Source organism: Arctopsyche grandis, chromosome 1 (assembly GCF_051622035.1).
Source record: "Arctopsyche grandis isolate Sample6627 chromosome 1, ASM5162203v2, whole genome shotgun sequence".
Lineage (NCBI taxonomy): Eukaryota > Metazoa > Arthropoda > Insecta > Trichoptera > Hydropsychidae > Arctopsyche > Arctopsyche grandis.
In genome coordinates, this window is record NC_135355.1 from 6,347,966 (window position 1) to 6,365,574 (window position 17,609).

Here is a 17,609-nt window from a genome sequence, read left to right on the forward strand (position 1 = left end):
CTCTAGTGCCATAATTGAGGAAGGGAGAAGTGTAATACGTTTGTATGGACAAGGCGCTGGTGTCCAGCCCTCTTAATATCTTTTGTAAAAAAATTAAATAAATAAGGAGCGCAAAACTAAAACTTTATACATGATCTATAAAAATCTAGTATGATACTATTTTAATGGTTAAATGAAGTTTACTGGTGAGTGAGCTAAATACAACCGATTAAATAGTCATCGACATATTGACATGAAAATGAATGATAGTGTGACATGCATCAGAAACTTCTAATATTTATGTGGAAGAACTGGAGAATAAGTAGAGATAAGAACCTTGCTAAGTCAAATATTTCTGACTAATAATAACTGCAACACATTCAATCGTATACATATAGATAAATAATTAGAGTTTTAGTTAGACGTTTCATTATAATATGTATAGCCTCAAATCAAGTCAAGTGAAACAATATGACATTCAACACAATCTAAGTTGAACTTGTCTTTTAATTGTTCACTGTGTGTGAAATCTGCTGACGTGCTCGAAGAACACGACTCACTAGATATGTAGAACATTGACAGAGATGCAATAAATAATAGCAATTAAATGCAAATTATAAAACGTCGTCTTATCGCTCCTGAGCTTGGCCTATCTGTATGTTTATATTTTAATTTACCAATATATGAAATCGTTAACCAGTTCAGTCTGGAACGGGTGTCATAAATCAAAATGTTATGTGTGTTAATGAATTTTAAAAACAATATGTTACAAACACGCGCCTTTATCTTTATTATGCATTCATATAATTAGTAAATTTGATCTAAATGTTGTATAAAAAAGTCAAACCATTAGCCTAATTTTTATTTTAAAATATGTATCTATGAGTAAAATTGTATTTTTCTTTGCGTTATATATGTTCTTGTATGTATGTACATATGTACATATACCTGATAAAAATGCATTTCTCAAAATTTTTACAGCTTCGACTCTGTATATTTCAGCCTAATTTTTCACTGATCAGAATACGTATTATATTACATTTTGTCGCGGGTACATTTTGTCAGTGCACTAATTTTCGGGTACATTTTGTCGTTGAACATTTTGGACTTGCACCAATTGTCGTGTAACCGTGTTGTACACTTGTTACGATATGTACCCGATTAAATATATATCATTGCATGGGTGTTGGCATATTAAGTTATTAAATAAAAAAAATTAAAATAAATTATATTTCAACAGAATATTGTTTTTCTAATAAAAAAATTATAATAAGTGAGTTCCAGCATCTTTTTTTTTTCAAAAAAAAGCCCTGCATATATGTATGTATCGGTTTCCGTGACGGGCCCGAATGTGAAACGCCGGAAAACGCAAATATCGGAAGGCAAAGATCGAAAATCGAAAGATCTTAAGTCGAAAGATCAAAAAAAAGGGTGCATGGTAAACGGTACATACTCACTTAATTTGCGCGAGCAGGATAAAACAGGAACAAGAGGAACAGGCTTTTCCTCCCGTATTCTGCGCGCGCACATTAATATTAAAATATCAATTTAGATTATATGTAGATTATCATTCAAAATTCAAAGCTCAAGATTGATTTAATGCATCAACTATAAGAAAAATAAGTTTAAGCTACGTTTATTTTTTTGCATACTTAAAATATTATAGCTGAAACAAATGAAAAATACATATGTACTGTTTGTTTCATATCAGATTTTATTATAAATAACGATATTGAATGATTGTTAATAAGGACAAATTTGATGAATAATTTATTTGTACTATTCCTTTAATATTTTTAAATCCATTTAATGTATTTAATGTCTTGGAATCAACATGTCTTTAATTACCACTAGTAATTCTTGCGCAGACGACTTAAGCATATGGGCATCTGTGCCTTGGGGTAGGACTGTACTTGCATGCTGCACAATCGCACCAATAGTTATTTCTTTTTGGTTTTCTGCTGCATCTGCGTTTCTTGGGTGCTTTTGGTTTTTCTTTGTACAACATATTACCACATGGGATACATTTTGACTTTGGTTTGGGTGTTGCTGCAGCTGTAGGTTTGGGCTTTGGTGCTGGTGTGGGTTTTACCGAAAATTTTTTGTTGAAGATATCACCACATGGGATACATTTTGACTTTTTACATGTTGGTGCAAGAGTTGGTTTGGGTGTTGCTGCAGGTGTTGGTTTGGCTGTTGGTGATACTTTAGGTATGGTACCGCATGTCCTCTTTGGACTGACTTCAGAATGACTGATGGCTCCTTTCTTGTTAACGGCATCAGCTACAGCAACGCCGGAGCCAGTGGCCTTCACTTGTGTTACTGGTGCTTTGTCGCCATTGCTGGAGCTCTTAGACAAACTGCAGGAACGGTCGTTTGTGGCGGCTGCAGTGGCTTTTCCGTCTCCAGTGGTGTATGTGTAGGTTTTTGGTGCCCCACCATCCTTGCTATTGCTGGAAGATACGCTTGTGGCTCCTTTGTCGTCAGTGCTACTGCTCCATGAGGAGCTTTGACCGTTTCCCGAGCTGGAAGACGAGCTAGAAGCGTAGTTGCATGGAGGTATACAGTGTGAGTTTACAAATGGGATAATCTGCAAATAAAAGTTATATTTTCCAATAAATATGCATACAATATTTCAGTTAACAAAGTTTAATACAGGTTTTTAATTCCAAATTCCATTTTTTGGGTTTGGTGCAAACGATCGACAAGCGCCAGACAGACTGAAGCACAGATTAACTGGATGGCTGCTTTACACGCAATTCTCGACTTCACGAATGATGGATTGCACATCAGATGACGAGTAACCTTTCGATGTGCACAGATGCAATTATTAAAATTGAGTTGGATCTTTCTGGCAAGTTTAATAAGGCAAAATTCGGAACTAAAGTATCAGAAGCACAGAACGTATACAGGGTAGATATGTCGGGACTTCGGGAAGATTTCACTTAGTGTAAGTGCGAGCAGTGCGCACGCATAAGGTACACGTGTCGTTAATCTGTGGTTCAGTCTGTCTGGCGCTTGTCGATCGTTTGCACCACATTGCCATTTTTTATGTACAAGAATGTCTTATAAATCGTTGATTTTCTTCCCTTTGTGTTTTATGAAGTTATGTAGATTCTGAAAGGTTCATTTATCTGCTATGTATTTGTTTGTTAAAATCGTGTCACATAAATTAATAATAGTACAGCGTCGCGATTTTTTTTACTCTACAGGTCAAAATACTTTCATAATGTGGCGCCGTCGTTATCTTTAGAGAACAGAGATAGACTTGTATCGACTGCTTATAGAATTATTATACGTCGAGCAAAGAAAATATAATGCAAAATAAAAAAAATGGTCAGAATTTAACCTGCTATTTCAAAATCGTAGCACAATTATTAAATACATTAATTTTAATAAAACTTAAAACTAAATGAATAGAAATTTTAGTGATGAATTATCTCAATTAAAATTTTGAACACATTCATGATTCATATTGTTAGCTTAGGAAAAACTTGAAAGTGTTTTATCACCGCAATCACAACGAAGGCCAGAAAGACTCCTAATTTTCCGAAGAGCTGCATGTCGACAGGATTCTTCAAAGCACTCTTTAGAATAACCAATGGACTTGTCCGATCCGCAGACACAATTGACAAGTGCCTCCAAGTCGTGTACACATGTATATTTATATGAAAAAAAAGGGTAACATCATCATCATATATCATCGATAACGTTTATTTACTGAAGTATTGTCTTTCAGCAGGTGAGTTTGTTGATTGATTGCTCAAACTCAATGTTTGATCACTTGCTTTCGATCGACACATTAAATCGTCACCAGATCATAAATATTTTCACGACTCATTTGTTGTATTATTGAAGTACATACGTATATATCCGTTGAAAACTTAAGTTAATCATGTTAAGTAAATTGTATTATAGAAACTATATCACATTGCAATGAAGATTATATTTTATAAATATGTGCATACACATAGGAAATGAATTGTGTTAATAAATTTTTTGGGCTTAAACCTGGGCCCGGCTTTCGAAGGGGGCCCGGGGCCCCCGGAAATAATGCGCACATTTTTAGCAAAAGTATAAAATAATTATTTGGCCTTTATACTCTTAGGGATTTTTGGACACTAAGCAAAAGTTGATTTATATTAACTAATAACCTTTTAACAAAAATCGAATGAAAAATCAGTAATAAAAAAAACAAAACTACAAATTATCTTCAATACTTTACAGAAATTTTGACCACTCAATTTTGATCATTCTAAATTGAAAACGAAAAATAAATTTCAGCTTTTTATATACATATGTACATACTAGTGTTGTGCCCGATGAAATATCATCGCGTGGTTGTTGGCATATTAAGTTATTAAATAAAAAAAGTTATATACAAGTCTACAAAAAGTTTTTTTAAAAAACATACCTCTTCTATAATTTGTATATAAAATTATTATTTTGAATAAAAATACCAATAATTTTATTTTACTACCGCCATCTATGTATAAAATTAATGACTACGAGACGTCACCGAGATTAGAAATTTTCGATCTTAATACGCTTCTTAAACGATATTGTATCTCTATCGTAATGGCGGAGGATCCATTCACTTATATTGATGACCAAAATGAGCAATATGGCAAAGTATGAAAACGATTGGATAAGAGGCAAACTTTTTCCTGAATTGTAATCGTAAGTGAAACGTAAAGGAGGTATGAAAAAATAATTAAATGAAATGAGTCGGTCCTATGTTCGATCCGCACGCGGTCGAATTTTTATAATATCAAATACCTTTTAAATATATTTAATTTAATATTTATGAAAAAAATGGTAAATAGATGGCGCTAAATTACCTAGAGGAAACATTGGTAGCAAACAGTATATATAAAAGTTTTTTTCTTTCGTAATTATATTCGTACATTTTGTTGGCAGTGTTTTAGCTGTGACGTACATATGTATGTCGAATCGAAACAACTATTATAGTATGGTGAGCGTTATCGCAGATACACACAGACAGAATAGTGATATATTATATATACATATATATATATACATATGTATGATATTTCTTCATGCTTTCAATCACCTTTTTACTGAGTAATGCTCGGTCTTTCAAATTTGATTTTCAAATGCTTTTTATTATTACGAAATTATGTTCATAATACATCTTATATCTATTTTAATAGCTACTGATCTACTGATCATTTTCTATTTTACAATTTAATTTAATTTGGTTAATGATCATAGTATTATATTATTCTAATGTTAATCTACAGTAATAATAGGAAAAAGAGCTCAAAAACCTATTACGGTCTTTCAGATATTATTTAGTAAATGTATATAAAATTCAATAGCGTTTCAAATGGAATAAATGCTGGTCGTTGAATTAAAATATTTAATTTATATTTACTTTTGTGAAAAAAATTCTAAGTAAATTTGGTCAACTTCCAACATGTGTATGTTTATGTATACTTCGCATTATTCAGTCATCATTGATACAGGTGTTGCCTCGCATAGAAGACCTTATGTATACAGATCTGACTTCATAAATGCTCATTACTGTAGAAAATAGTTAATACTCTACTATCGAAGTTTGACTGAGTAAATAGACACTTTCTAATTTTTATTACAATGATCGTTTCCTTATTTGTGACACTGTTTGACGTCGACAATTATTTTTCTTTGACAATTTATGACATTCGATGGACAAATATTAGTTTAGAAGATAAACTCAACCGCGTAGACATATCTTTACACAAATTTTGATTGACAATGTAATAAATATTATGATATCACATTAAGTTCTTTACCTTCACATGTGACCTTTTCCTCTAAATTAACATTTAATTATGCTGCATCTCTAGAAAATAATTCTTTAATTTTCAACGAACTTTAAACTCCCGATAAGCGTAACATATTATTTTTTCTTTTCCTTTATTAAGCCATATAATCTTTGCTTTGTAATTAATACAAGCATAGCTGTATGTGCAATCACATTACTAGTTAATGTTGACGACTTGTGTATTTATAGATATTATATGGTTGTAACGAAAAATTTCAATTTTGACTTTTTTCAATTAGTTGCATTGTATCAAGGCAAAACTTAAAAAAAATGAAAAATGATTTTTTGATTTTATTACCATTTAAAGAAAAAAGTGATAAACAATCACCTATTGCAGTTTAAATGAATCGATATGATGAGCTCTATACTGATATTTGCATTTCAAATGATACCAAACCATAACAAACTCTTACTGCATTTGATTATTCATAATTATAACTTCATTAATCAATGCCATGGATTAGATATGATCTCACTTTAGAACAATTAGTGGGTTGAATTATACTGGTGAATACACATATGTATGTATATATCCAAACCAAATTTGGGAATTGCAGCGTGGAAGCATTGTGTATTTTATCTTTTAATTTATACCAGGAAGGCCTAACCAATCCGCCTTTCTGACATTTTACATTTGACACAAATATTATTAGTATTATACATCGTACATAAATACATATAAATTAATATCCACAGAGACATCTATGGTCAAATTTGCAAATTTGCAGCATTTTATATAATTCAGCGACGTTTGAGATTGCTGAAAACTCGAGATTTTACGAGAAAATGGGTAAGGTTGCCAATTTTTTGGAACCGTTTCAATGAAAATCAGATAAATTGGCAAACTCTGATAGGAAACGATAGACTTGGAGTCACAAATCCAAGGTCTGGCCAGCAGAAACTAGCGGGATTTGAACCCATGCCCACTCTGTTCAAATCATTATATGGTAACCACTAGTCTATTCTGCTGGTTTTGTTACTGGTAACCAAATTCCATGGTTACCAGTATGTCCTGCATTTACGGTAAACCAATTCTGGAATTTGACTTTCAACATTTCATTGCAAGTCATAAAAGGTTTTATAGGGCGGGTTAAAGGTTTCGACCATGACCTATGGAAACTTTTTAAACAAATAAAGGTTTTATATATTAAATTAATGGCCGATTTCGTTGCAGATTGGAACCAAATCCCGAATTTTGGGAAGGCATGCGAGGGGCTTGTGCTGGAGTCGTTCAAGCCGTAGCAGCTGGACGGGAAACTCCTACAGCTCTCCGTGAGATGCTTCATCTTCTCAGATCTACTCCACACGCTCAAGCTGATTCTATCATTAGAGTTATTATTAATTGGGCAGATGATATGCATTTTAATGTATTAGATTGAATAAATTACTTCTAATTATGTTGTGATTTTCATTTAAACACAAAGAAACATTAATATATGTTTAGTAGTCGGTGGTCACCAATTTAGTAGTCGGTGTCACCAATTTAGTATGTGGGACAGATGTGTTGACCGTGTCCCGGTCTAAGAAAACACCAGTTGAGTTTGAAAGAGGATCGTTTATTTTTGTACAATTGTTACAATAATTATTGTATGTACGAAGAGGTTGAGCTTCGGAGAAGTGAGCTGGTTGAACTCCAGAGGTTCACTCTGGTGTTGGGAGCTGGTGCGTCGCTTTATATACGTTCTGGCTTGAAGCGTGCCGTGTGCAGATGCTTTGTCTTCGTTTCCAGGACACATGTGTTGGGGACACGTGTTGACCTGTTTTCGAGGCACGTGTCTTCGGTACACGTGTGGTTTATAGCTATGAGGTCAGCGCCAGGACGTCGTTCATTTGAGAATGGGGTCGTGTGCCACGCGTAAACGACTTTTCAGGACATGTGTGGCGGTTGCCTGATAACATCACTGTTGGGTTTCGTTCGTTTTACGATTGAGCGATGAACTATTTCTTCTGTAATGGTCAAAGGGGACGTTGCCCTTGAGTTATGCATGTTTGTACAGGAGCGACGATGATTGGTGTGAAATGTATGAGGTCACAGGTTTTGATTCGTAATAGCACAATTCGTGCTAGATTCCTACAGTTTATTACATAGGTTTCAAAACAAAAGATGTATTGATTTTTATTTTATGCTAAAACAATACAATAATTTTTATGTGTTGCATATAATAAGAATAGTAGAAGTAAGATTTAAAATCTATCATATAATTATTATCTCTGTATGATAATAATCAAATTGGGGAATGTAATAGTAATTGGACGCACAGTATACTATTCACGATGATGATAATGATAATGATGATGATAATTATGATCATGACTTTTCCGGTTCGAACATAACAGCCATTGCGAAAAATGAGCGTCCTTACGACGAATCGTACTATGCATTCGATTTTTCTATTGTTGTTGATCAATTCAATTTCATGGATTAATTGCGACCTTACCAGAGATCAATTGATGACTGAGGACTTGCCACCTCGTGGTTTTGTATGAAAAAAGCGCCAAATTTTATGCGGTGTACAATTAATCAAGATTATAACATTTACGTTCGTATCAATTTAGGGTAAATATATAATAACAACAAGGATTATAGATAAATGTGATTCGTTGCCACAGCCTGTAGATGAGGATCACTTCAATTCTTTTAATATTAACACGGTTAAACCAAACGAAACTGAAGAAATCTTAGCAGGTTATGTGTTTATACCCAAAACTTATCATTGCATCAAGGTGATTTCACACATTTGTTATATAATATAATATGAAAATTATTTATTTTTGACGTGCAATTAGATCATTTTATTTTTCCTAGGCAAAGATTACTCCTATGATCCTTAGAGATGGAGTTTTAAGTTCCACCTTAAACCGAACAACGATGGATCCTTGCAGAGACATAATTACGTCGTTTCCGATGAAGATGTTTCTTTCTGTTGATAAACATTGCAACATAAAAGAAGTATGATGTTTTTGGGTCTACCCTACGGGATCGAATGTGAAATGCACGAAAAACTAAATATCGGAAGGCAAAGATCGAAAATCGAAAGATCTTAAGTCGAAAGATCAAAAAAAAAGAGTGCATGGTAAACGATACATACTCACTTATATTGCGCGAGCAGGATACAACAGGAACAAGAGGAACAGGCTTTTCCTCCCGTATTCTGCGCGCGCACATTAATACGGGAGGAAAAGCCTGTTCCTCTTGTTCCTGTTGTATCCTGCTCGCGCAAATTAAGTGAGTATGTACCGTTTACCATGCACCCTTTTTTTGATCTTTCGACTTAAGATCTTTCGATTTTCGATCTTTGCCTTCCGATATTTGGTTTTTCGTGCATTTCACATTCGATCCCTTGAGGTGCACCCGATGTTTTTATCTCACGACGGCTTATTTTATATCTCAGTTCGGACTGGTAAAAGCGGTGTGATTTCTCATTTTGAAATAATTCTCCATCAATGTAGATACTCGTTGTATTAGTTGTACTCGTATTCATTTATAGCCTGTCTAATAGATTTAATAAAATTCACCTTCGTGAGATAAGACGTTTTTAAAAGATATTTCCAATCGGTTTTAAAACTATTAACGTAATGTAAAAATTACATTTATATATTACTAGCTGTATTACCCGGCTTCGCTCAGTGTTTATAATATAAACCGCTTAAACATGACTAAGCTAATTTAATTAAAAAAAAAAAAAAATTTAAAAATTTAAAAAAAAAAATTTAAAAAAAAAATAAAAAAAAATCAAAAAAAAAAATCAAAAAAAAAATCAAAAAAAAAATTAAAAAAAAAATCAAATTTTTTTTGCCTTCTAGGGCTTCGCCCTCGGCACCCCCCTGAGCCTTTGCCTTCTAGGGCTTCACCCCTCCACGCCCCATGAGCAATTGCCGTTTAGGGCTTCGCCCCCATGATCAGTTGCCTTTTAGGGCTTCGCCCCTCCGCGCCCCCATGATTCAAAGCCGTCTAGGGCTTCGCCCCCCTTAGTTAATGCCTTTTAGGGCTTCGCCCCTCCGCGCCCCCATGATTAACTGCCGTTTAGGGCTTCGCCCCCCTTAACTAATGCCTTTTGGGGCTTCGCCCCTCCGCACCCTCATGATTAAATGCCGTCTAGGGCTTCGCCCCCATGATCAGTTGCCGATAAGGGCTTCGCCCCTCCACGTCCCCATGGTTAAATGCCGTCTAGGGCTTCGCCCCCATGATCAGTTGCCTTTTAGGGCTTCGCCCCTCCACGTCCCCATGGTTAATTGCCGTCTCGGGCTTCGCCCCCATGATCAGTTGCCGATTAGGGCTTCGCCCCTCCACGTCCCCATGGTTAAATGCCGTTTAGGGCTTCGCCCCCCTTAACTAATGCCTTTTGGGGCTTCGCCCCTCCGCACCCTCATGATTAAATGCCGCCTAGGGCTTCGCCCCCCTTAGTTAATGCCTATTAGGGCTTCGCCCCTCCGCGCCCCCATGATTAAATGCCGTCAAGGGCTTCGCCCCCATGATCAGTTGCCGTTTAGGGCTTCGCCTCATAAGGCTGCGCCCCCTTCGGGGCCCCATGGGGCTGCGCCCCAGGAGGCTGCGCCCCCTTGCGCCCCCTTCGGGGCCCCATGCGGCTAAGCTCCATAAGGCGGCGCCCCATAAGGTGGCGCCCCATAAGGTGGCGCCCCATAAGGCAGCGCCCCATAAGGCGGCGCCCCATATGGCGGCGCCCCATAAGGCTGCGCCCCATAAGACAGCGCCCCATAAGGCTGCGCCCCATAAGGCTGCGCCCCATAAGGCCCCAATGGCGCCCCATAAGACAGCGCCCCTGCGCCCCCTTCGGGGCCCCATGGGGCTGCGCCCCATGAGGCTGCGCCCCCTTTGGGGCCCAATGAGGCTGCACCCCCTTCGGGGCCCCATGAGGCTGCGCCCCCTTTGGGGCCCCATGGGGCTGCGCCCCCTTCGGGGCCGCATGCGGCTAAGCTCCATAAGGCGGCGCCCCATAAGACTGCGCCCCATAAGACAGCGCCCCATAAGGCTACGCCCCATGAGGCTGCGCCCCCTTCGGGGCCCCATGGGGCTACGCCCCATGAGGCTGCGCCCCCTTTGGGGCCCCATGGGGCTGCGCCCCATGAGGCTGCGCCCCCTTCGGGGCCCCATGTGGCTAAGCTCCATAAGGCGGCGCCCCATAAGGCGGCGCCCCATAAGGCTGCGCCCCTAAGGCTGCGCCCCATAAGACAGCGCCCCATAAGACAGCGCCCCATAAGGCTGCGCCCCATAAGGTTGCGCCCCATAAGGCTGCGGCCGATAAGGCTGTGCCCCATAAAGCTGCGCCCCCTTTTGAGCCCCATGGGGCTGCGCCCTCCGGGCCCCCTTCGGGGCCCCACGGGGCTGCGCCCCTTGTGGCGCCCCTGGCGGGGCCCCATGAAGCTACTCGCCTTGCGCCCCCGCGGGGGTGAATCCATTGAAACGAAAAAAACAAATCGGCGCCCATGGATCAAAAAAAAAAAAAATCGAATCACGTGTTCGATGACGTCACCGATCTACGGACGACGAAGACGACGACGACGACGACGACGACGAAAACGACGAAAACGACGACCAAGGATACTTACATACATACAAAGTCTCTTTCCAAATTATAGATTAGATTCCAGGGTAATTATTCCATCAACGGGCTAAACATAAACAGATGGATGCACTTGCTCACTGGAGATACTTTTATTTACGTGCGAGCACTCATCACAGTCGAATATTTCTCCCCTATTGGTTCGACATTTTGTGTTTTCACATCCATCGACATAAAGCCGATTCCAAAAATTAAGAGGAAAAAAAAACCTAAACAAAAATCTCGAAGATTGTAATAAATTATATATGCATATGTCTTATAAATTATATATGTACATATGTATATGTCATATGCATATGCATATGTCTTATAAATTATATATTTACATATGTATATGTCATATGCATATGCATATGTCTTATAAATTTTATATGTAAAGAATTTCGATATGGAAATAAAAATTGTCGAAAAAGTATTACAATATAAGGTAAAAGTAATATAACTTTATACCAGAGATGAAATTCAATTTTGGATTTCATCAGTTGAGAAATCCTGATTAATGAATTAAAGTTTTTAGTAGGTGAAGAAGTTTCCAAAGTATTTTTAGAGCACCTACATAACTTAAAAACAACTCTTTTGCAATATAGTATTCTCGGGTTTGGTGCATCCGCTCTAAAATCGCCAGATTAACAGAACGGCAGCTTTAAACGTAACTCTCGTTTTCTCGAATGATAGACTGCACATCAGATGATGAGTAACCTTTTGATGTGCACAGATGCAATTATTAAAATTAAGTTGGATCTTTCTGGCGAGTTTAATAAGGCAAGATTTGGAACTTATCGAATCTTGCCTTATTAAACTCGCCTGAAAGATCCAACTCAATTTTAATAATTACCATTTTAATAAAGGTTACCTGTCATCTGATGTGCAATCTATCATTCGAGAAGATGAGAATTGCATTTAAAGCAGCCGTCCGTTAATCTGTCATTCAATTTGTCTGGCGATTTTAGAGCGGATGCACCGCATCCAGTATTCTCACTACTAGTCTACATTTCCATTTCAAATTACTTTCATTCAGTGCCGTAACGAGGATATGGCAAATAGGCGAGTGCCAAAGGCGCTCGATGCCAGGGGCGCCGGAGGCTCCCCTCGCCGATTTTATTTTTATTTTTTTAATAAATAATGTAAAATTTAAGACGAATTCGATGTTTTTTTTGAAATATCCATTTGTATATATGTACATTTTTTTCATTGTATAATACTAATAATGGGAAAAAATATCATCGTTCATCATAATTAGGTTGACAAAACATTCGGATACGAGATGGTGTTCCAAATCGAAAACAATGAAAGCAGTTCACGATCAATATAACACATACATATAACATATGTACATATGTGTTATATTTTCAGTAGTAAACATTATAAAATACGATCATAATTTTGCTAATTCACATTCACTTGCGAAACTTTCAAATGTACAATTATAAGTTTCTTGAATTTTTAAATCTGTGGAATCTCATATTTGATAAATGGAATAAGGTTAACATTGCCCTTCAGCAGAAAGAACGAGATATTTAGAGATCATCGTTATTAATGCAGGGACGCGATAATGATTTTAGGAATTTTCGAGAAAATAATTCAGATAAAATTTTTGTAAAAGTTACTGAACATTGCACTAAATTGAATTATAAAAAAATATCTAAGTATAATATTATAAAAAATATATAACAATAGAAATTAAATAAGCAAGTAATATATATATATATATATATATATATATATATATATATATATATATATATATATATATATATATATATATTTATATATATATATATATATATATTTATTTGTATGTATATATATTGATAATGGAATAACTGACTTTGCTAACGTCTGTATATACAGTGCCCGACAGAATTAAGTGGACACTTCAGAAAAAAACTTTAAGACGGAATATTTTTGTTATGATACATTTTACACAAGAGAAATAAATCAGTAATATTCATGATACTTAGGTTTAAAAAATTATACAAAAATATTTTGAAAAAACAATACCGTTTATTAAAAAAAAAAAATGAGCAAAATACGGAAAAATGAGCAGTAAAGACAAAATTAAGTGGACAGAGAGAAATTCAGATATATATTTTTTTTAAAACTTGTATGAGATCCTTTGGAATTAATTACAGCCTGCAGTCTATTGGGTGTGCTTTTCAAATAGTGGACAATTCATCAAATAACCTTTTTTTTTTTTTTAATTTTTAAATTTTTTTGCTCCATTATAGACAACTCATTTTCTATGGGATTAATATCTGATGATTGGGGAGGCCACTCAATTAATTAAATTGTATCTTCTTCGAACAATTTCATTGTTTTCTTCGATTTGTGTTTTAGGAAAGATGAAAGTACTCCCCAGACCCATTTTTTTCGACTGATTCTTCCAAATTGTCTTTGATTATATCGATGTATATATCCGAGTCCATTATTCCTTCTATTTTGGCTGGATTCCGACGCCATTCCAGGAAAAACAGCCCCATATCATAATTGAGCCCCCACCATATTTCACCGTTTTCTCAACACACTTGTTTTTGAGGGCTTCACTGAATTTTTTCCATACTTTTCGTTTACTTTTTATGCCGATCAGCTCAAATTTACGTTCGTCACTCCACACAATTCGTTTCCAAAACGATAAAGACATTGCAATATATTTTTTGGCGAATTTTAATCTCTTCGCTTGGTTCACCTTGCTGGTTAAAGGTTTGCGCCGCATTCTACATTTTTTTAAGCCAGCTTCTTTAATCTACGCGACACTCTTCTCCAAGATATTCAACGACAGGTTTTCTTTAATTTCCCGACAAGTTTTCGTCGGTTCTTGCTTTACTTTCTTAAAAATCAGATGATCACCCCGTGGATTTGTTCATTTTTTTCTTCCTCTTCCCGGTAAATTCTCAACAGTGTCATGGTTTTTGAATTTATTCCAAATCTTTTTGGCAGCACTTTGAAATACGATATTTACTCGCGATATCACAAAAACTCATACCAATTTTATCATCTTCTACCACAAATTTTCGAACTTAAACATGAATTTCAGATTTTTTTCGACATTTTATTTTTACAACACTAGACGGGAACAATATTAACGAAACAATTGTCTCCTACCAATTCAAAAGATAGAATGATAAAACACAAAAAAAATTGAAACACATTCGTTCCGCATGAACGCACGACCCTATTTTTGAATTGTGACGAATGCGGCAATATCAACGAAACAGCTATAAAGCGAAAAAAACGAAATGTCTAAATTAGGATCATAAAATAACACCCTTTTAATTTTTGAAAACTATAATGCTCTATGTTAAATACTTTTTGAGAAAACCGCGTTCTTGTGTACACATAAAAAATGTCCACTTAATTCTGTCGGGCACTGTATATAGCCAGCAGCATGGCTCAGTGGTTGGGCTTTTGCCTAGCACCGAGAGGCACCGGGTTCGATCCCGTGAGTTGACCGCGATTGAAAAGAATTTATTCTGAGTATATCTGTAATGCTGCTGGTCAGACTTAGATATTTGTGACTCCAGGTCGATCGTTTCCTATCAGAATTTGCCAATTTTTCTGATTTCATTGTTGAAACGGTTCCTCGATTAAATTGGTTAAAAACCTTCCTACCTACTATGTCACCACTACTTGAGTATGATTAATGTACAAGTTAAAATTCATAGATTATTTAATTTATGTTACTCGTTAATTTCCAGTGTTTTGTGTCTCGAAATTCAACGACTTGTGTAGTAAAAATGCTGCATTGTTTGTAATTGACCAGGAAGGCGCATTGGGGTTTATTTGTTAGGCCTTCAAGAAACGAAACAGCGTCTGTAATTCGTTTCTGATTGGCTGGATTGGTTAAACAAGTTTGTGGTCGGCCGTTAAATAATATATTTTTTTTCGATTCAAATAAATTTAATACAAAATCAAATGAAGATTTTTTTCATGGTTCGACGGTATACTACTAGACTGCATTTCCATTTCAAGTTACTTTTATTATATCCGTGCTAAAACGGATATAAGAAGATGTCGTTGAAAATGGAACTGAGCGAAGCCGGGTAGCACCACTAGTGATATACGTGTAAGTATTTGTGTATATATGGATGGTGTACATATATCTTTATATAATTGTCTTTGGCCAGGAAGGTGCATTGGGTTTACCTGTTAGGCCTTCTTGGTGTAAATAAAATAAAAAAATAAAAAATAAAATAAATAAATAAAATAAAATTAGGGTGACCGTCACCGCACTGAATGTTAAAAAAATCGAAAATGTTCGTTTACCATGCATACACATGAAAAACGGTTAGTACATATACATATCAGTGGCGTGCGGTAAAAGTCTCTCTCCCCCCGTCGTACATCCTCAATTAATTTGCGCGAGCAGGATACAACAGGAACAATAGGAACAGGCTTTTCCTCCCGTATCCTGCGCGCGCACTTTAAACAAAGCTGTATGACAAAAAGAGAGATAATTTCACCGCATGCCACTGATATATATTACATATATATACATAGTACCCTTTACCATGCACCCTTTTTTATCTTTCGACTTAAGATCTTTCGATTTTCGATCTTTGCCTTCCGATATTTGTTTTTTTGATCTTTTGACTTTCGGTGCCGTGAGGTAGACCCATAAAATTATTACTTTGCTCCTGATATTAATAGTGACATACACAAGTGCCGAAAGCGAAATTTTTTTGTATATCTTCAAATACAAAGTACATATATAAAAAAATGCAACTTAAAATTATAAAATTGCGAGATTAACAAAAAAACTATTTTAACAGTTAGTATAGAATTCTATTGTTTTATTATAGAATACTAGTTGTTTTACCCGGCTTCGCTCAGTATTTGTAATATAAACAGCTTAAAAATGACGAATTTAATAGTAAATATTCATTTGTTTTTTTATTAAATTTATTTGAATCGAAAAAAAAAAATGTAGAATCTAGCCATAGAAACTTTGATTTCTTTTCAATGTTACCAACCAACATTACATACTTACAAAGTCTCTTTCAATATTATATATTAGATTTAATTACATAATTTTTTATTTTTTTATATTTAACGATAATGATTTTATCATAATTAAAATATTTTTTTTCAATTTGTTCATTTTTATAAGCCTATTCTAAGGTTCATTTGGCTCTTTTTTTACATATTCATAATTCGCTAGATATTTTTTTTTTAGTACTAAAAAAATAATAAATTTTAGGTTGAGCTTAAATTACCCCTTGGCTTTGTAATGTATTAAGCACTTAATGTTTTTCTAATAAGTTTCATTTAATAGAAATCGGACATTTGTACGTACATACATATATATCATACGCAATTCACGTTAATGATAATGATGTTTTTGGTTCAAACGTAATAGTCACTAATAAAGTGATCGTACTCACGGCGAATCGTACTATGTATTTAATTTTGCCGTTACTGATGATCAATTTAATTCCATGGATCAATTGCGACTTCACCAAAGAACAATTGATGACCTGCCACCTCGTGGTTTTGTATGAAAATAACGTGAACTTTTCTGCTTTGCCATCATTAATTATGCTTTCCACTCTTACATTTTTAACACTACTTTTATTATATATCAAGGGTAAATATATGATAATAACAAGGGCTTTACGCAAGTGCGATTCGTTGCCGCAACCTGTAGACAAAGATCACTTGGTTTCGTATAATATTAGCCCGGTGAAACTGAACGAAACTGATGAAGACCTATCAGGCTATGTGCTTGTACCAAAAACATACCATTGCATTAAGGTAATCTCCAAAATTTATCAATAATACATACATATTCAATTTTAATTTTATTGATATATTTTTTTAGGCGAAGATCACTCCTATGATCCTTCGAGATGGAATTTTAAGTTCGACTTTAAACCGAACAACGACAGACCCTTGTAACGATATAATCTTGTCGTTTCCGATTAAGACGTTTTTTTCTGTCGATAAACATTGCAATATAAAAGGCGTAATAATATTTTAAATCGTTGTTCAGAGCGATTTATTTTTTGCAGGAATTAAATTAATTGTACTCATGTGTATCATTCTAGGGAAATTACTCTATTAACGGGCTGAATATTAATCGATGGATGCATTTGCTCACTGGAGATACTTTTATTTACGGACGAACCCTCATCACAGTTGAATACTTTTCCCCGATTGGAACAACGTTTTGTATTTTCGCAGCTGTCGACATAAAACCGATCCCAAAAATTAAAAGAAAA

At 35.6% G+C, this 17,609-nt stretch overlaps 1 protein-coding gene across 1 annotated transcript; it reads right to left on the reverse strand.

Moving 5' to 3' along the window:
* Positions 1-1,516: 1,516 nt before the first annotated feature.
* Positions 1,517-3,895, reverse strand: LOC143915161 (uncharacterized). The gene is made up of 2 exons (XM_077435635.1): positions 3,492-3,895; positions 1,517-2,569 (listed from the first exon to the last, which is right to left on the reverse strand). Exons 1-2 carry the CDS (start codon positions 3,681-3,683, stop codon positions 1,853-1,855), a joined length of 909 nt encoding a protein of 302 aa, XP_077291761.1. The 5' UTR covers positions 3,684-3,895; the 3' UTR covers positions 1,517-1,852.
* Positions 3,896-17,609: the final 13,714 nt, after the last annotated feature.

Excerpts from the sequence above, each read along its gene's own strand:
- LOC143915161 (XM_077435635.1), bottom strand. The coding sequence starts at position 3,683 with ATGATATATGATGATGATGTTACCCTTTTTTTTCATATAAATATACAT. Across the intron at positions 2,570-3,491 it reads TGGCCTTCGTTGTGATTGCG|ATTATCCCATTTGTAAACTC; the intron begins GTGATAAAACAC and ends TTTTATTTGCAG.